The 21,424-nt window shown below is 40.8% G+C and overlaps 1 protein-coding gene across 3 annotated transcripts; it reads left to right on the top strand.

Annotated features, from left to right (window-relative positions):
* Positions 1-916: 916 nt before the first annotated feature.
* On the top strand, positions 917-20,291 carry PCOLCE2 (procollagen C-endopeptidase enhancer 2). 3 transcript variants are annotated; one of them, XM_015871470.3, is made up of 9 exons: positions 917-1,224; positions 2,264-2,372; positions 9,506-9,761; positions 10,626-10,750; positions 11,382-11,518; positions 15,463-15,617; positions 17,762-17,845; positions 18,104-18,271; positions 19,761-20,291. In XM_015871470.3, exons 1-9 carry the CDS (start codon positions 1,157-1,159, stop codon positions 19,895-19,897), a joined length of 1,239 nt encoding a protein of 412 aa, XP_015726956.2. In that variant the 5' UTR covers positions 917-1,156; the 3' UTR covers positions 19,898-20,291. The 3 variants fall into 3 exon arrangements, with proteins under 3 accessions (XP_015726956.2, XP_015726955.2, XP_085369147.1); XM_015871469.3 differs by lacking the exon at positions 917-1,224 and adding an exon at positions 1,293-1,633; XM_085513021.1 differs by lacking the exon at positions 917-1,224 and adding an exon at positions 1,875-2,066.
* The last annotated feature ends 1,133 nt before the right edge of the window (positions 20,292-21,424 follow it).

The raw sequence follows: 21,424 nt of genomic DNA, 5'->3' as shown, positions 1-21,424 counted from the left end.
CCCACTTCTGCCACTTCAGATCGGTTCAAAATGTAGCTGCAAATATTACCTGTGTTCTGTTTGCGTTAAGATCCTCCATCCCACATCTTGGGGATGGCAACTTCCTTACCCAGATGTGTCACACTGCTTCTTCCAGTGCCACAGATACATGTGGGGCTGCCCGGGGCTGCAGGCCAGGCACTCCCATGCTGCTACAGAGACAAGTGTGCCTGTAACAAACCTGAGCCTCTGCAAAGCCTCACACACCTCAGCCTCTGCTCCTTGCTGTTTTCCATTGCCTCCCTGAATACAGGAGTGCTGTTGGTTCCTCTTACCAACCACTGGTATTGGATACCCCAACAGAAGCTGTACTTCTGCTACACAGATCCTCTTGGAAACTCAGCACACACACATCCATGCTATCCTACTGCTGTCTTCATCCAGCTCTACAGAAGCAAGAGCCATCCACCACCTTGCAGCATCCTTTTTTGCTTGTTTAATTCTCAGTTATTCCATGTAAAACACAGCACTGCTTCAAAGCCGTGGCAGTAGGAGCAGCCTTTTGTGTTTTGCAGGAATCTGAACAGTGAGCACTTAACAAACAGTGCAGAAATGAGAGAGCAGGTTTCTGTTCTGCCTTGCCTTGACAACTGCAGAGCCTTCCACTGCTCAGTTCTTTGCTTCGTGCAACCTTATGTACCTTTTCTATGGGAAGAATCACTTAAAGCATAAGGATGAGCAGGCTGCTCTTCAAACCAACTTTAAAGGTAAATTATCACTTAACGGCTTGACAACCTATCACAATCCATCTGCATTAACACAGCTTTCAGAGGCTGGTTTTTTAATGTCAAATTTTCTGGCTTTCAGCGAGTCTCCCGAGCTGGTCTCCCATTTCTTTCCCAAACATCCTGGTCCCGAATCCCACCAACACACAACCACTGAGCTCATCGCTGGGAGCTCTGCCGCAGCCCTTTAAAGAGCATCTTTCACAGCCAGGATGAAAACGCTGCCGAAACGGGTCAGGAATTACCAACCGGTGAACAAGAACCATTTAAAGTTTGCTTTAACATTTAAATAAAGCAGCGTTTTACAGCACGGCTGGCCGAGCTCCGGATGAAGCGGCTCCCGCACACGCGCTGACACCGCGCTCAGCGCCGCTCGTGCGTATCCCCGCAGCATGGCAGTGCCCGGCCTGCAGCCCCACGTGTCCGTGTGGCACTGGAAGCAGCAGCGTGACACATCTGGGTAAGGAAGCTGCCATCCCGCGACACCTGAGGGCACAGCGGGAGGAGCCGGGGGGGCCCGGGCCGGGGCCGCATCCCGTGGGCACCGTGCGGCGCGTCGGGCAGCGGCCCCGGGGGAGAGCGGAGCAGGCAGGGGCCGCGCCCCGCGGAAGGAGGGCGGGCACGCGGTCCTGCCCGGCACGGCCCCTGCCCTGCCCTGCCCCAGGGGCGGAGGGCCGCGGACGCCTTTGCCTCCTCCCCGGTCGCGGCGCACGGGAAGAGCAGGCGGCAGCCGGAGGAGCCCTGCCCCAACCCGGCCCCAGCCGCCGCCGCCGCCCGAGGATGCCGCCCGCCGCCCCGCGGCCGCTGCCGCTGCTGCTGCCGCTGTTACTGCTGCTGCCGGGGGCGCGCCCCGTCGCTCCGCCGTCCAGGTACCGGCCGGCCCGGGCCGACACATCCCGTCCCGCCTCGCCCCGCTCGGCCCCGGCTCCACTGAGCGCCGCTGAGCGCCGGGATCCTGCGTGGAACGGCCTCGTGCCAGAGCGGCGCCATCCGCGCGGCGCTGCTCCCACCGGCAACACGTGCGCGGCTCAGCCGGGACAGTTGCGTGCGCGGCGCTGCCGAACGCGGGGCCTCCCGCAGCGCTGGGACGGACGGGCCGGGCCGGGCTGAGCATCGGGAGCTGCAGGAAACTGCCAGAGAGATGCTGTGTTACACGGCTGAGTGCGGAGCATCGCGGGGTGGAATAGATGAGAATTGCTACTTAACTTTATTATCTAAAGACTTGTTAATAATGATGATGATTAGAATAGCGATTTTCTACAGGGTATCACCACCACCATCTTGCATAGAGCATGAGGAAAGGTACCAGTGAAGGCTGTTGAGCTGCATGCAGTGTCCCTGCTGCTATGAGACAGGCAAGGAAAAGTTTGTCTGAAGTCACTGAGAATTATCAATATTCCAGTTTAAAGTTTTCATCCTGTCAGCCCCCCTTTCTTAGGATACAAACAATAAATGAAGTGCACTTACAAATGAAGCGCTGTTGTTCCTGTTATCCTCAGGCCTACATTTACGTGTGGAGGAGTTGTATCAGGAGAGTCGGGGTTCATCGGAAGTGAAGGATTTCCAGGAGTGTACCCTCCTAACAGCAAATGTACCTGGAAGATCACGGTAAGAACTTTCCATCTCATAAAGCCAGTGCTGAAGAATGAATTGCTGTTAATGCCAGTACTTCAGTGATGAGCTCAGGAGCTCAGCACAGTTCAACCATCCAGAGCTCTTTAGGATGGCTCTGATTTATATGACAAGAGTGGCTGAAGAGCACAGTAAAGAACAGACCTTGCGTATGGTCAGATCAAAATTTCACTGGCTTCCATAGATATGTCTTAACTGTTTGAAAATCAACTCCCTTGAGTGCAAACCTCTACAGTTCTCATTAGCAAAGGAATCAGCAGTTAGATCAGAAAAGTAAAAGCAAAGCTTTGAGGTGTAAGCAACATAAAATATCATGAAAAGCAAAACTCGTTGGCAAGAAGATGCAGAAGTTTCAAGCCAAAATGAAAATACCATGAATAGGTTTGCTTGTAGTAACACTGTTCTGCCAGGAAGGACAACTGGAATATGTTGTACAGCAAAGCAAAAAGGAGGCGTTGTTACATTTACCAATGGCCATGGAAAAGCATAGGGTATGACTGATATTTTGATGCTGAGATGAGGCTGTAGGGCAGAGGCACTTCGCTCACAGACACTATTAGGCAACAAGGCCTGAACGGTTCAATGCTGGCTGTGTCCTGATTCACAGACTCAGAAAAAGAGATCCGAACAAACAACTTCACTTTTCCTCACACCAGTACAAATGGAGCCTTCCACATTTGCCCACCAAATTCCCCTTCTGTCTTCTTATGCTCACTAGCAGCTCCTGTGACATTCAGCCCTAGAGTACAGACTTTGCAGAAGAAAAAATAGTATTTAACAAAGTAGTCTTTGTGTTGAAGGGAGCACTAAAGACGGCCTTAGTTCAAAGCCTGCACACCGCGCTGGTGATGGCAGCCGAACAGGATGTTACAGGGTAATTGTCTCCTGCTACTATAGAGATGCTGACGCAAGGCAGGAGGCATTGATCTGTTTACAGTGTTTGGTTGAAACAACTCTTGTACCAAATGAGTGATGTAATATTAAACATTTTGTCTGAAGGATGTCTGTGAAGATGCAACAGCTGCTTTCTGCACCTTCATGCTGCCTAATTACTGGGGCCAAGTTAAAGGTTACCTTTAATCCATAAGGGGCATTATCCAGACGAGTACGGTGTAAGATGTATGCTTGCAAGTAGACTTGCTTCCTGCTGCCTGAAGAGGCTGGGATCTCAGCACTCAGTATGGCCCACCTTGAAGTCTGAACAGCAGACAACAATTCCATTTGGAGTCATAGGCACATTCCTTAAATAGAAGGAAAAATAATTCAAGTTAGTTTACTGACATAAATCGGTATTAGATGTTCAAAAGTTCAGTGCTGAATTTGGAGGAAAATAGTCATCTCGATGAGAAGAGTATCATTTTTGTTACCATTAAAACTTTCAGACTGTAAGTGGAAGCAGTGCTGAAGAAGCATTTACCAATGAATCCCCTGGAACTGCCATTCTGCATCTATTGGAAGTAAAAGGAGAACAGTTGGTTGTATTTCATGAGCTCACAGCATGTTTTCATTGCAGACTTAAAGCTGCTGTTGCCAACAAGATGTGAGCACCCAGGTTAGCCTTGCAGGTGTGAGCAGCTTTACCACAAAGCCATAACAGAGCTGAGTCTGCACCCAGGCCTTGTTGCTTAAGGGAAGTCAATGGCTGCTAGCATTTCATCACCACCCTCACTCTCACTTTGCAGCTGTCCTGCCATTTGCCCCTGCTCTTCTGGTTGATGTTGTTCTGCCCTCTGCAGCTCACCTAAGGTCAGAGAAGAGCTGCATGACCGCAGTAGCTGAGGCTTCCTTGTGCCCCCACATCATTCAGCTTAATTCAACACTATTCACTCTGCCAAGCAGATATTTTCCCCAAGAACTGTGCAGAACACCCTGTCTTTTGGAAGCACACGGAGGTTTTAGGGAAGGTGAAGCCTATCAAACTGCACAGCATCAGTCTGTAAAAGAGAGTGATTTACCAAACAAAAGGAAAGTGGTACACTCAAGGATCTGGTTTACCAGAGTTTAAACAACAAATTCCTTTCACCAGATATGCTGAGGCTCAAAATAGTTTACAGAAACACCCAAACAAGAAAGAAGGTTACACTGCCATGAAGAAATATGTATGCTGCAGTTACTCATGTTTCCTCATTTAGCATCTGATCTTGGAAGGTGAGTGAGGCTCTTGCCTGTCCATTTTACCCAATGGCAGCGAGCATCTTCCTGAAACCCACCTCCTAGTGCAGGATCAGGCCAATCTGCAAGGCTGGGAGAGACACTGATTTGCTTTCCATCTGAGGATCTCATCACCTAGAGAAAAAAAAATCCCCAGTGTGGCAATGACAGCTTATTCATTCTTTATAAGAAAGCAGGTTTGGAAAATGTATGGGTGACACAGATAAAGCAGCATAGCAGTGTATCAGCTGAAATCCTTCCAATTGGTTTGCTGGAGCTAGAAGAGTCTCTCTAACTCAATTATGGTTCTGTTAGTTCAAGAGACTGGGACTTTTTCAGCTGGCTAAAGAAAACAGCTCCTCTATTCTAAGAGCTCTAAGAAGTGTTCAGCACATGCTTGTGGTCCTATTACAACCTTGGCAGACTACCCTGCAGCTTTCAGTTGGCTTTAGTAAGAAGTCATCTGTACAGCTATTTCCTTTCCTATAGAAATGTATATAGCTTTATCTAAAATATGTCACATACATTTACTTTTAATGCTCTGTAATCCTTCTTGGCTATCACCTCACATAAATGTGTCACACAGTCCAACAATACGGATCGCTGTTATATGTTTTTCTGGCAGATTACAGTTCTTTTAAAAGTCTTGCAATTTTACATGCAAAAATAATACTGAAGACTGTCAGAGTTATGTAAGGTTATGTTTTTATAGGTTCAGGAGCTGTCCTGGCAGGTTTGCTGACAATAAACAGTGTGAAAATTTTACTTATCAGGGAGATTGGGAATCTGCCCTGGAGAACTGAAATACTTAAAGCATTTTCTCAACTTTTTAAGCCTTAGTTTTCCCATATAGACGCGCAACTTCTTGTAGAGAATAGGTCTTTCCTCATGGTTGCATGGACTGCAGATAAATAGTTTAACAGAATTTGGTGGCTTGCCAGGGAGAGCAAACTGATATGAATTTCTTCAGTCGTTCTTTCTGGCTGGAGACGATGGAGCTAGGGAACAAGAGACTGGGCTCAAACTGTGGCTCATCCTGGGATGTCATTCCAAGTATCTTTCACGTTCACTCTCAGTAGAGACAACTAATGCGTCTGGCTTGAAAATAGCTGCTATGTTTTTCAAGTCTACCTGGGACTGCTATGGCACAACATACAATCAGTATTTTGGTATTAAACATTTACAGTATAGGTTTAAAAACCAGCCCAAATATTTTCTTAGAAAGTATCTCAGGGTTTTTCACCAGCAAATGATTATTTCCAAAGCAAACAATCTAAACCAAATGATTTAGAAGAGAGAGATGATTTGGGAATCCTCCCCAGAAACTGAAAGAGGCATAATGATGAAAAAACTCTGCTGTGAGAACAACAACAGAAAAGTAGTTTAATTGCTTTAAATGTAAGTGGATTTTAATTAACGTGACATTAAATACCTGCAATGAATGATAAATGAAAAAGATCTAGTAACCTTATTTTGTGGTACGTTGCATATATAAAATAATCGTGCTCATTCCAAGAGCATTCCAAACATCCTACATGGATGATTTATGAAAATTATGCTCTGGAACAGCTTTCCCCAGAAATTCAGGGAGCACTCTTCTCCTTCAGCCTTCAATAGGAATAATGCAAATTCATTAAAAGAAGCAGCATCCTTCACAGGAGTTCAGTACCATTATATCTGATCCTAAAGAAGCTCAGAGAGCCACGTAAGTGAATCAAAGAGCAGGTAAGGGTCATTCACCCTCAGTATGACAAGGATAGGCAGAAGCTGTGGCTCTGCCATTGCAAGATACTAGTTGGACGGATAAAACAGAATAATAAGGCACACCCTGAAAGGGAGGCACCGCATCATTTTCTTCCTTTGACTTCTTTATCTTTCATGTGAGCAGAACTACAATCCCTTCCAATTCCTCCCCTGAGGTATCCCATCTTCTTACTGCATCAGGCTCGGACGTGTCTCAAACAAAACTGAGTCATGTTGGTCTCTGCTTTCTCCCCTGGGTTTTTCATGGAGCAATATTTCAAGTGTCCAAGGATAAACATTGGCAGGTTTTAACATGTTGGCTTTCAACATTTTAAAAAGGAAATGGTGGAAATTAAAGAAAAGTATTGTTTTCCAAAAATGCATGTAGTCAGGGTGGGATTCCTTGGGAGTAGCTCTAAATGGTGTGGCTGTTGCCAGAATGTGGATCTGCCATCATCTGCACTCATGTGTGCCATCTGGTCAGCCCAGAAACTTGTAACTCCTTTAGCAGGGTAGAGCACATTTGTTATTTTTGTGAATAATGACCAATATTATTTTAATAAGTAATGACAGTACTATATAAAGTAATGACATCAGTATATAGCACAATGACAGAAAGTAGTACCTGTTATTAAGGGACCCAGTCCACATAAATGTAAATAACTTTTCTTTCCAAATTCAGCTAAATGTGAGCAAGGATTATTCTGAGAGCTAAGGTCTGCATAGGCTTCTTGTTAAATGTCCATGACCATGGAGCTAAGTACACCAACAGTCTTGGCCAAGATCAAGTAGACTGAAAGCTAGAGATAATAAAAACTGTTATGAAATATATAATTTCAGCTTCCTTTTCTACGCTCCCGAAGAGACCAGGTGTCTTCAGAGAAGAAACTGAAGCTGGCGAAGTAGGGAAAATCTGATAAAAGCTGACGAAACCACTTTCTCCAATGTGATGGAGCAGCTCAACTTTCAGAAACAGTGAAAGAAAAAGAGGAAACTTATTAAAGATGATTAAGTTGTAGCAAAACTGCAAGACACTGAAAGTAGGAAATGCTGGACAAAGAGCGTAGCCTGTGTTAAATTAAAACACGGTGACTTTGAAAGGTCACCTGGTTCCTGTTGTACCAGGATAAAATTAAAAATAACAAGCATTCCAGCTCCAAACGTTCACAAGTTATTTTACACAGCTGTCTACAGCTTCTGAAAAGAGGATGCTGTTATTGAACTGCCTAAATCTGAATCCATCTGACTAAGTTTACAGCCAGCATTTTTCTTTAGTCACAAAGAGAGTCTGTAGGATGACTGTAAATAACTTCCGTTCTTCTGACATGAATCCCACATTCCTCTTAGACTTTTCTCTGTTAAAATGATACATGCCTTAATGCCTCCCAGTGATCCAGACCAGGAGACAAGTGAAAGCAATAACGAGAGGTTTAGTTATGAGATCAGTGATTCAAGGAGTCATATTGCTTTCACAGAAGTTCTTACAAAATGTCCCCAAGTCTGCATTGGCCTCATGCTGAATAAATACACATGTGGGTTATTTTCCTGTACAGGGCTTGCTCATTTCAGTAGCATGAGAGCTAAACCTAACATCTGACCTTAAAGTTTTCTAAAACATAGTCATTGTGCTGTGGAATTTCTGGGTAAGATTAGATGAGCTCTGTGGTTTTGATGTAGTACTAGTAGTAGTAATAACATGCGTCAGCAGAGGAGAGCTGAATGCATTTTTGGAGAGAACTTTGAACAAGGATTAAAGGAACGTATTCTGACAGTATATTCTATGCAACAACGTGAATGCAGCAGGGCTGATCAGCCAGCGTGTGCCCTGGGCAGATGTGATCAGCCTGTGCAACGTCTGCCCCACAGGATCAGTACTGGCACTGGACATGAAAGTAGCTACAGAAATAAGTAACCTTAACATTTAAGCAGCACATTTTTTTCATTACATTTGGATACTGCTGCTTTTATTTGTCCCTTCTGTGGGTTAAAAACTCGTTTCCATCTATCGTCTTCTATCTGACAAAGCATTTTTAACAACTGAGACTTAGAGAATCCAAAGATTGTTTGACAGTTTCATATAGAAACAGTTTAGGTCCAGTTTATCTCAAACTGTTGTTTTAAAACAAGCCACTGCTAAAGAAGGAAAAAATACCAGATACATATGGAGTTACTGCAGATATATTGTGTGTTTTGTATTTAAAGCAGAAAATAGCATCTCATAAAAACAGGACAGCTGCAATTATTTTAATTGGTAACTACTCTAATGGACTATGAATTGTTCAAAGATAATCACATTCTGTCTATCTGAGGTCCCTCAATGCTTTAGAATACTGTTTCTCTCTGTCCTGTTAAGTAGTACTGAGTGCTTGTTGGAATAGTTTGCACTACTCAATGTGCTGCTTATACTCCGAAAAGCTTGCTACTCTGTCCTAGGGAATGTTCTCCTCCTTGAAAGCTACTACCCTCTCTTAATTTACACCTCTGTCGGTACTCTTCCCTCTTTCACAATGCCCACAGATACAGACATATGAGATGTACCCTGTCTTATGTTTTCTCAGGTTCTTCAGAAAACAAACCTTTTGTGTACTGAGGACACCCACTAATGGTTCTTTGGAACTCTTCATAGTTTTACACATGCTTTCCAAACATAAGTGCAGCCTTCAAGCTGAATGAACCCACGCCAATTGCTGACATTAGGGTTGTTCAGCATTAGCTGTAAAATATAAGTTATGCTAATAAATAAATAAAATCCTATGAAACTGTATGACAGATCGGCAACGTAAGAGCAGCCATTTCATTTCCTCAAAATTATAAATTGCTTGTTCCGTATTTAAAAGAAACTACCCCCATTCACCTCAGCCCCTATCCTCCCTTGGTGACAGGGAGCTGCCTCGCTGAGCACATACTCCCAGCAAGACTAAGTGAAACGCCACGTTGAACTGGGAGGTGACAGCACATAACCAGCACTGAGCATCTGGGTAGAGGGTGCTGTGCATCAGGAGGAAGATAACAGCAGCTGAGATGGCCAGAGCTTTATTTTTACAGTTAACCCAATGAGATGTTAAAAACCATTCTTTGGGTTATAGTTGGCAAAAATAACTTCATAGGCAAGAGGAGAAGGACATGAAAATATTCATGCACACAGATCAGATATGTATGTGCTGTCAGTCACACCTCAAGATCTCTGTCTCCCTCCCTCTCTCTTGTCTCTGCAGGTTCCCGAAGGAAAAGTGGTGGTTCTTTCTTTTAGATACTTAGACCTGGAAAGTGACAATTTGTGCAGATATGATTTTGTGGATATCTACAGCGGCCATGCCAATGGGCAGCGCATCGGAAGGTTCTGTGGTACAGTGAAACCAGGTGCCCTTGTATCCAGCAGCAATAAAATGTTGGTGCAGATGACTTCAGATGCTAATACTGCAGGAAGTGGATTCATTGCAAAGTTTTCTGCAGCAGAACCACATGAAAGAGGTAACTGACAGTTAAGTATGTGCTGAAGACAAATTTAACTTTATGGATAGCTACACTAATGCTTAAGATGCGGTGTCAGAGGTGTTATGAATTGAGGTGCTCAATATATTTGTTAATTAACTTAGCAAACAGCAGAGTACAATTGCTTACCCATAGCAGTTAGTTAGTCAGAGTGGTAAAGAAGAGGAAAGACTGTACTCTAGGGATTGCAGAAGGGCTGCATCCAGCAGCAATATGGTAATAGCTTGTCAGTAAAATGGCAGATAAAATTCAGAACAGAAAACGTTGCAAATAAGGGAGAAAACATCAACTATGCTACAGCAGGGTCTGAATTGTGCTTACGAATGAGCTCTAAGGCTTAAAATAGATGATAATAGAAAATGGCTGAGGTGCTGTGCTACGTGCTCTTGCCCTGCCAACCGACTCCACATGAAATGCAACCAGAATATAGAGACAAACATGACATGATGAAATCGCTTTTATAAAGACTCATAATCTTATTATAAATAAGGATTACATACCTGGTGCGGGTCTGTGACTTGGAGCTGAGGAGCAGGCACAGAAGAAGGCACCTGCTTGTGGTGGGTGCTCCACAGGGCACGGCTCCAAGTGCTGTGAGCACCCTGCTGCTTTTCGAAGGGCTGCTTCTCCCTTTCCCCATCTTTCTCCTCTCTTCCTCTGGTGTTTCATGTCTTTTCTTCATGGTATTTTCCCTGAGGAGCCTCCAGCCCAACGCAGCCCGGCCTCTCCTCACTGAGCCCCCTGAGGCCCCAGCAGCACCTGAGTACCGGCACGCAGCACAGCAAGGTCAGCCCATCAGCTGGTCACCCCTGTTATACCATGCTTGGTGTGCTGTATTTCCAGGTGACCAGTACTGTGGCGGACGACTGGAGAAGCCTTCTGGCTCCTTCCAAACACCCAACTGGCCGGAGCGGGACTACCCAGCAGGCGTCACGTGCTCCTGGCACATTGTGGCCCCCAAGAACCAGGTAATGTGCTGCCTTACCCACACCTCCCTCCCCAGCAGCTGCACATAGTGTGCCACTCACACGGTACTCACAGTAAAAATACTGCCTGGACGAAACTTGAAGGTGAGCAGAGTGCAGAGGCCGACTTGTACAAGATGAGAAAGAGAAAGGGTTTGTTTGCCACTGAGCCACACATGGCTAGAACCTGTTGTTCCCTATGCTGTAGAGCTCATCTTCGTCCTAGCTTCACGTTTTCTGGTTGTTGCTGAGCAGTCTGCTCTGTAATTGGCACAAAGTCAGCAATCGTGGTCACTAAGCCCATTGGTAGGTTACTTTTCTTAACTATCTCCAGGTTTTTATACTCCTCTTTTTGTAAAGAGAACTACTCTTACTCACCATTCGTGACCATCGTCTCGCAAAATTGAGAACAAAATATTTTATAGAATATTAAGGTCATATTTTGAACTATTTCTCTGCTGGAAATAGAAATACATGGATTAAAATATCAAATCCAAATTAAGTGAAGAGGAATTTACCATTACAGACAGCAAAAATAAATCTGCTGCTCATCTGAAGAGGCCACTTACATTAAGAAGCACTAACGAATTTTGGTTATCAAAGCCTTACTAAATTATTTGCACTTTTTCTGCAGCTAATAGAATTAAAGTTTGAGAAGTTTGATGTGGAGAGAGACAACTACTGCAGATATGACTATGTTGCAGTGTTTAACGGTGGGGAAATCAACGATGCTAAAAGAATTGGGAAGTACTGTGGAGACAGTCCACCAGCGTAAGTAACCTTCTATGATTATGAGCTTCACAGCACTATGTATTGCTTTACTAACAGTTCTATACTTGGTTCTTGATTTTTTTTCCTCTTCCCATGTTTTTCCTTTTCCCTCACATGCCCGTGGCTACCCCTGTTTCCAATCCAAGTTCTGTCAAGCCTCAAGCCTCATTAGACCACTCTCTAAAGATACCCATGCTAATGCTATTGGTATTAGTATGTACATATAATACCAGTGTTAATGCTAGCTGAATGCTAGCTTCACTGTGCTTTGATTACAGATACCAAAGTGCAAAGATCCAGCTGATCTCCCTAGGCTCTTGGCTCTTTACTTTGTTTCATTCTACCCTCTGCCATACACTGCCATACACAGCTCACTGCATGGCTGCTCACCAGCTTTTCCACTTGTGCTAAGCAGTGCCCCTTCATGGCACATGAACATACTGAGTACCCCACCACAGGCTTTCAGCAGCTTTGTTGCCAAATTGCTGATGCCACACTCAGAAAAACATCCCCAACCCATCCAAACTGCCATCTCACCCAAAAAACCCCCAGCATCACCCCATCACCCCTCTGGCTCTGCATCCCCCCAAGAAACAACCCCCCCCCGCCAACATAGACAAAGACACTATCAGAATATAAACAGGTCTGGCAACAGCAGATCATAATCATTTAAGAAGTGTATAAATTTTTATCTTTTTTTTTTTTTTTTCTTCCTAACATCATACCTCTTCCATTAAGCCTTTTAAAAAGGAGTAGCTTTACAGACTGAAGAGGATATACAAGCTAGTGAAACTAACGTAAGCGTGTGAACAGACTTAAGTCTCAGAAGTGACATCTAGTTTGATTCCCAGGAGCAGCTAACTGTGGTACATGGGAAGGAGGCGCATGCCTCAGCCTTTCTAGGGACAGTGTGCTGGGCTGAGATTTACCGTGAGGTTTTGCAGTTTTGGTTGGATGTTTTTCTAAGGTTACACAGTGTATCCTCTGGAGACAAGAGGGTAGGCAGACCTTCTGCAGAACTCTTACAGACTTTTCTTCTCCATGCAGCAGCTTCACTCTCTCTTGCTATTTTTGATCATTACCTTATAGCAGGACAGTCCTAGAAATAAAGAGAGTAAGCTTAGCCTTACACAAATTTATTATAAATTTGGTAAGGATTTAATTAAGGGTAGGTAGGGCTGCACCTGAAATATAGTCTTTAGTTTCCTTCAGACCCCTTAAGCTTTTGGTGTTAAACTTTAGTAAGTTTCCATTTGGAAAAGATGTGTCTTTTCAGGCTTAAGTTCAGTGCAGCCTTCTTGTAGTTCAGTTAAATACTGAAATATGAAAAGATATTGACGCTACAGTGCTACTGGTAAAACATCCTTTAGGTACTTCAGGCCATTAAAATGATGTGAGAGACTAAATTTTAGCTGTAGCTACATACATAATCACTTCCTTGTTTGGAGGAAGGACTTCACTAGCAGAACTGTCTTTCCATATTGGCTCCAACAGAAAAGCTGTGAAATGAAGGGAGACTGTGTAAGGCAGTTAGTATTAGAGAGTCCACAAGGCAAGAGCACAGTCAGAGTCTAGTTTCACTGTATGCAAGTTTGTGACATTGCAGACTTATTCCAACTCAGGTAAGAACTGAATTCCACAAAATCTTATCCTTCCCTTGATTCTAAGAAGGCAGCAGTTAAGACAACACCCCTTAAAAATGAAGCTGGTGGCCTCTGGTCTCTGGAATGTAGTTGCTTCTTTCAAGCTAAGACCTAGGCCAGCTGCACAAGTACATTTTGAACCATCGGGATCTGATCTTGGCTGACAAGGCAGTGCAAAAGAAAGAAGTGCCAGTTAATCCCTGAGAGGTGGCCAGAAGTAGCTTCCTAAACCACCTCTCAGCTGTGGCTCAGCATCTAACCCCACAGCAGGTCAAAGCTGTACACTGGTCTGCCAAAGTTCTAGTGGGCTTCAAAATGTAGACATTTTAGTATGGACTTTGTGCAACAGGCAAATAAGGGCAGAAGTCTGGGCTCAGACCCAGGCCACATAGCTCAGAGATGAGATTTCCTGTTACAGAATGTTAGAAGTGTGCTGACAGCCAATTTTAGGACAGCACTGCTTACTAACTTGATCCAGTACAGAGCCTGAACATGGTCACTTTCCCTTGCAGAGTAATATATAGACAACTTATGTATTCAGTGAGAAGAAGGAAGTGTGTCTCCTGGGGGTTTTCCACTCACCATTGCTTACCAGAAAAACACTATGGACCAAATCCCTCTAGCAAAGAAAAAGCAAACCGTAGTGTGTAAACTGAATAATGAAGGAAGCCTTCTATAAAGATTATTATTGCTTATTTATCGCAGCAATTATACAAGTTGAAACTCATTAATGAACAGTTACAAATAATGTAACATGGCATTCTGTAAAATACATAAGTATGAATGAAGTGCATACCTTGAACTCACTTGATGGTTCCAGAGATGAACTCAGACCCAACTGTAGACCAGCAAGCATAGAGTGTAACCACATATCTGATTCCCAATTACAATTGGTATGAAATATAAATGAATAGTACACATAGTAGCATTCTATTAGGAGAAATAATTGCTAAAAAACAAACAAACAGCAACAAAAACAGCACCTGAGATAAAACACTTGAAGTATGAAGGTCAAATTTTTCAGTTTGGTTTTTTGTTTTTAGTATTCAGCAAGCAGAACTAAGCTTTCCTACAGCTGGTAAGCAGCCTTCCAATTCCAAAGCCTTTATCAACGATGTGGTAAGAAAATTACAGCCTGTGCATTTACCACAGTGAATGTTATTCTACAGAATTTCAGACAATTATGCACTTTTGTGTCAGATTCAGCCCCTAGCAAGCAGACTAATGTCATACCTGCTGAAAAGGAAAAGGAGAGAAGAGTTGATGACAAGTTTTTCCAGGAATAAGTGTTATGAAAGTTTGGAAGAACTTCTCTCCGAAGCTCATGAACACTGTCATAAATTCTGGAAAGAAGCAAGACAGTCATTTTAGTGAAAACAGATCTTACAGCCATTTTCTGCTATCTTCTCTCATGTTCCATCTGCCTCTATATTCATTTTTCTTCTTCTTCTTTCCAAACAAAATGTGGTCTTGCTTGGAAAAATTGGTGTTAATAGATATTAATCAATATTGAGACAAGGTCTGTGGAATGCTTAAACGAATGAGTGTTGTGCTCCTCTGCTAGAGTTGCATGCCATACAATTTTCTCTAGCAGATGCCTTCAATAAAGTCTATATCCAGAGGCAGTCAGCATCACAGGGGATACTACAGTTTATGAACTAAAAACTAATGGGCTGACAAGCACTTGTTTATGACATTTCAAATCCTAACAAAATAACACCATTAGTTCTGTAAGGCCTCACTAATAAAAACCCAATTGCTGGCAACATACAGCCACACAGAAGTAGCAACCCAAAATATTTTTAGTGGTTTTACTGAAGAATTTCAGAGTCCCACATCAAATTCGTTTCTGTCAAACCTTCAAAATACGTAATATACTTTCTATTAAACAAAAACAAACCGAAACACAAAAGGATTTACTCAACTCTGCTACCTACTGAGGATTCCTTTAACATATTTTCTCCCTGTATTAACCTAGCCACATGGAATGAAATTCCACAGAAGTGAAGTCTGCAATGAAGTCACACACTGAAGAATTTAAAGATATTTATACTGAGATAACCCTCAGGAATCAGAGGTTCCCATGATTCAACGCAATGAGTTTCACAGTCACAGCATCAGTGTTGGATATGCTAGCAAAAGGAACACGTATTTCAGCAGTAGTCTGGGAGCAGATACTGCATTTACATCAATAATAAACTCGAAGCACAATCTATTTTCTTTTGTGTGAGAAGAATGCTACTAATGTTGTTTTTGTTTTGACATTAAAACTAATAAAAATATTTTGTCTTTCTATTTCAGGCCTATTCTTTCTGAGAAAAATGAGTTGTTCATTCAGTTTTTATCTGATTTAAGTTTAACAGCTGATGGTTTTATTGGCCATTATAAATTTAGACCCAAAAAGTTACCCACAACTACAGTTCCACCTACTACCACAACAGTCCCTGTGACATCAGGTAAGTTTTATGGCTTTATTTGATTATAAAAGTAATTTATTCTAGGAAGAGAGGGTTAGAAAAATGTAACATGAAGCATATTAAAATCAGTGTTGTGGTTTTTTAGTGCTTAAAATGTTGAGAGAATTAATTAAAAATTAATATATTCAAGAGAGCATGTAGAACCTACTTCATATTATTAACAGGAAATCTCTTCAGTTCACTGTAACAATTGCTCACTTCAGATGAGAGAATATTACTGTCTCAGCTTTTTGACAGCTGATGAGCACACACCTTTTGTCAATTGCCACAGAATAATAATATTTTCTTAAAGGAAGTTCCACTTATTCCAATAAATAATTTTATTTTTGAAAAAAAGTTCTTACAGACAAGCTAATTTGTAAAAGTCTGGCCATATTTCTCTTTGTCTGGTTACTAAGATTAAGCAACATTACTATTTACGCCATCTGAGCACTCCTTACATTTTTACACCCTATCAACATGACCCTCTCTCAGAATTGTATTTATTCAGTAATTTTCAGGGGCAGAAATTTATAACAATGTCAGACTAAAAATAAGTTCCTTTTATATTTAAGATGAAACAGCACATATCAAAGATCAAAGGAGGATTTCTCTGAAGGCCTTGCCAAAACTACCTCATTACCGAGGTTCTGAAGGGATAAAGTCTTGCAGTTTCCATAACCGGAATGAGAGGTTTAAGATACAGTTATAGAACAAAACCGAATTATTTATGATGTTCTGCATCTCAACCTAATTTGTACTTAAAACGCATCATAAGTCAAGACAGCAGTGGCTTTCCAAAAGAAAACAAAGAAGATGTAGTGATTAAATACTGAAATATATTTGAAATAGATGAAAATAAGCATTATAAAAATGAAATCATAGTGAATTGTATATCATTCTGATGGAACTGATAGTTTGATAATAAATAATTCAGTTCTTTTTCATTATAAAGAACTTCTTAGAGTTGTTACTTCCAACACTTGGTTTCAGATAATCCAAGTTGTCACCTGTCTCATGCTGCAGCCTTTCTACAGATCCCTATTGAATACCAAATAAAGATCCCATCAAGATAAAACATGACAAAAACAACAAAAGTCCCACATCACTAAACATGGTTCCAATATTAAACGTGAGATTCAAAAGGCAAAATAGCAAATATGAAGATCTAACCATCATGAACCTGCACTGAAGACAAAATTTCAGTGTCATTCATTTGAATTTTAGAAATCTTATTTTTGAACCAGTTTGTACCACTAGAAGAGAAGTAGAAACATAAATAATAACTGGTTGGAAAGTTGGCCAGAAGCTCTTTTTCAGAGAGAATAGGCTGAGTAAGACTTGGGCGAAATACTTCCTTCTAAAGAAAAAAAGCAAAGATGTTCTTCACAACTATTTTAGGGTATTTTTGTTTTTAAATAAATACATTTAAATAGGTTATCTGGGTTTACTGTATTTTTTAATCTCTCCATCTCTCATCTCAAACTTTCCAATAATTTGAATAATCTGAATAAAATGCAGAGACTGTTAATGTCCACTCCGTTGGGATACAGGAAAGGAAAGAGGTTGAGTGTATTTACTTTTCTTTAAACAAAGCACTCAGCTTCAGAAAAGAAATGTTCTGTGTGAAGCAGCTGTTGCCTCTCATATTCTTCACACATTATATTGTGTTTCAAAATGCCATCTGTCAAAATTATACAGTACTACATGTCATGAAGCAATGCAAAAAATTTAGAGAAAAAGACAGGAATTTGAAGTCTGCTCTTTCATCACAGTACAGTACATTTAAAGTCCATGTACTCTCTCTGAAGTAAGCATTACCGTAATATAATAAGACTTTAAATGTACTACTGTGGCTCTAGAGCAATAGGCAACAACACTAAAAACTTCCACATTTAAGGTCACACTACAATCAAATGTGAATGTTCTGTAAAAAATCCCACTGTGCAATGCCAGTAATACACAAATGCAGCTGAAACATGTGGAAAGAAGACCAGAGGTGATGGCAGAAAAAGGGGACACGCATCATTACTGTGATATTCATCCCTTGCATTATCAGATCTTGTTACTGTGTATATGTCTATAAGCATGATACAAGCATTTGTTCTAAAATATCCTTTTAATTTCTTCTTCGTTCTTCAAAGTTTCAAAACCTACAGTTGCGCTGTGCCAGCAAAAGTGCAAGAGGAGCGGGACTCTAGAAAGCAATTATTGTTCAAGCAACTTTGGTAAGAAAGCCAAGTTTGTTTGTTTTTAATTAATCATCACTTGGAAATTATGTTTATGTGCTGGGATTTTTAACACGTATTAAATCTCCCTTTGCACTGGGCTAATAAATCACTTTCATTCTCACCTCTTGCCAAATTATCGATGACACCCACCTTTCCAGTATTGTTTCCATCATTTTTAAGAGCAAATATGCTTGTTTCTATGGTCCATTAAATTATAAAAAATAATTAAAATGTATCAAATGTCATTTCTTCTAGTAATAACTGGAACTGTAATCTCAACAATAACACGGGCTGGAAGCTTGCATGCAACAATATCAATCATTAATGTATACAAGGAGGGAAACTTAGCAATACAGCAAGCGGGAAAGAACATGAGTGCTAAGATTATTGCAGTATGTAAGCAGTGTCCTCTCATCAGAAGAGGTAAGTACATCCAAATAACTGCTTTGTGTTTTTGTAGAAAGGTTTTGAAAACTGCTGCTTGAAATATAACCACAAAAATCAGTAAAATTACAGTAAATGATTCCATAATCAGCTACTTGTATGACATAGAATCTATTTAAAAGACAAAAAATCTTACAGGCTTATATTGCATAATTCAATTTTACTTATAAAGTATTAGGCCTACTTAGATCACAGGAGTTTGAAAAGCTGTTTTAAAAACTCACATGATATAAAGTAAAATATTATTTTACTCACTGAGATGAAACTCAGTTCTATTTTATTTTTACATGTATGTATTTTGTATCATACAGTTATTCAGAGTGAAAAAACAACATCATGCTAAACTTGAAAGAGAGGTATATGACACAGCAGATTAAAATTTAACTACTGCTGCTGCTTCTCTCCTGTATGCCTTTACCCATTCTGCATCTGCAAACAGTTAGTATTTCTATAGCTATCAAACAGTGTTAAATAGAGTGGAACAAAGATTTCCAGTTAAACATAACAAAGGCTACTTATATGGTATTCTAAGAAATAGCAGTCAGCTCTGCTTCCTGAATAAACAGGAAGAACAGGATAACATAGAGCCATAGAAGTCAAAATAATTTAATAAGCATCCAAAAAGGCCCCATTGCTGCTGGTATTTAAGCACATTACTTCTAAGTGAGCAGTATCAAAGTGAACATCCCTGTCAGAAACTTACTTTTGGTTTTACCTTTGGTTCTTCAGAAATCAGACATTTGTCTGGGAGAAAGAAGAGTATCCTTGCTGGAACAAATTGTCTCCTTTTAGGCAGACTGGTTCCAAACCACATACTTCAATTTCTCTACCTAAATATTTTCTACCTCTGAATTATTTAATAGCCATTACTTAATATCTAAACTTTCTACATTTCTGATTACTCCCCTACAACATGACTCTTTTTTGTCGGAGGCCTTGCAGATCTCTCTTTTAAGCCATGCAAATACTCAGATCCATCTGGTTGCCTCAAAGCCAGGGCTTATCACACACAGAGCCCACCTTGCTTACCTGACTGCCAATCTATATTCTTAGAATATATTTATGCCCTTGAGGAAAGGGAAAAGGGAATGAAAAGTCTAAAGAGCATTATCCTACAAGTCGAGCATATGAGAAAATATCCAAAAATTAATGGGACAAATTCTTCTCCAGATGTTAATAATTAATTGATCCAGTGTTCATTCTGCATTTGTAATGTTTCTCAGATTCATTTGACAGTCTGTATTTAATAAACATCTGCAGTATATTTAGCATGGACTGACTTGCTTTTTTATGTAATTTTAGTTCATTACATAAATACAAGATGGATAAGAAAGTAAATGTATGCCTTGGGTAGGAAGGAAAACGCAGTTAAGACATTGGCAACAGAATACAGACCACAGAGAACTCACTCTGCTTACCCAACCATGTCTTGAAGGTCTGTTCTGTAATATCATGCTCTCTTTTGTAGGTTTGAATTACATCATCATGGGCCAGGTAGAAGAAGACGGCAGAGGCAAAATCTTTCCGAACAGTTTTGTCATGAGTTTTAAGACTAAGAACCAAAAGATCCTGAACGCCTTGAAAAACAAAACATGTTATAACTAAACTCTACATCTGCATTTTCTCATCTCTCTTGGAAAATAATTTTCACTTAGTTTAAGTCATGAAAACACAACCACCAGCACTAAGACCATGCTCACCCTTTCTGCACTTCTTCATACCAATCACCAAAGCACAATCCTGACACAAAGTGGCATCAATTACAAATCCTAAATCGTAAAGATCTGCATCACAGCCATCTGATTTGAAACACACCAAATTTATAATTTGGTTAATTTATAATTGTCCATTTTTTAAGAAGTATATATGTAATATAAGAATTTTAAGTGCAATATTTATAGTAACTCATTTTAACACTGCTTTTTTTCTCTTGTTTTATTACATAGATTCTTGCATTATTATCTGTGCTTAATAAAATATTTTAAGATTAAATCATAAACCAACTAGTTGTTCATTATGTATAAAGTAAGGCAGGTTTATGTTTATAAGTCATTTTTTTATTATTTACATGTTTTTGATGTTCTGGGTCTTGCATAGTATGACTGACACTACACCTTGATGATTAAGGGACTGAATTTTCTTCCACAGAAGCCAGTAAATCACTGATTTGACTAGGATCTGCATTTACTTTTCAACTGTTCAACAGTACTGTGCTTTTATTTACTTACAACCATGCTACACTATGTCATATCACTATTAAGTACTGTAAGGTAATCATGGAAGAGGACAGAAGTAATTAATTCAGTGGCAGTAAAGTACACCTGCAAATAGTTTCAATTTTTGTCTCCACTTTGAAAAGAAAATACAGCAATACTCAGTCTGACACCACTGGTGTAAATAGTAGAATGTGTGTCTAGGGTGATTTGTCACATCTGTCTGTTGTATACAGTCATATGTTATTCTGAAACTGAAAGGCTAGATAACCAAAAAAGGAATAAAACCTTATTATAGGTAAAGATAAATACTGAGAAATTGAACGTTTTGATCACAAACATATGAAACTGGGTAAAACAAATAACTAAAGTGAACTGGAATGGAATCACAGATCCATTTAAGTACTTGTTTTCCCTGTGTGTAAATACCACATCAGAATTCTTTTGATAATCTGTGACCATGTACAGAAAACTGCAGTCCCTATTAGAAGCACTCGCTGCTTATTTAATTAGGGCAACATGGATTGCCATTCTCCTTCAATTACTGACTCATATGAAATGCCAAGAGGTTCTGCCATGGTGCAGCTTGCTAACGCAGCAGTGTCCGTTGTAAAGATTTAATGGGTAGCTAGGCAGAAGACAAAAGAATTGCAGGGAGGCCCAACTGTACAAAAAAGCTGTGCTGGCAGCTGATGTCAAACAGCTCAGGGCTGTAACCACATTCTACAGACTAAGATTTTGACTTACTAACTAAACTAAATGGCACTGCACTGCAGAAATAACATTTATTTACAAACCAGGCCCAATTTAGTAATCTTCAAATTGCAGTTTTAGGCCTTGTTTTCCATTAACAGTTCTCATCCAAAATAAGGGGCTTCACACATACTTCTCTGCATTTCCCAGCAGCAGCCTGGGGAGA

This window comes from Coturnix japonica, chromosome 12 (genome assembly GCF_054131305.1).
Source record: "Coturnix japonica strain WE chromosome 12, WE-NBRP24, whole genome shotgun sequence".
NCBI classification, from domain to species: domain Eukaryota; kingdom Metazoa; phylum Chordata; class Aves; order Galliformes; family Phasianidae; genus Coturnix; species Coturnix japonica.
The sequence above is the reverse complement of the archived record's forward strand: the minus strand, read 5'-3'. Positions and strand labels throughout refer to the sequence as shown.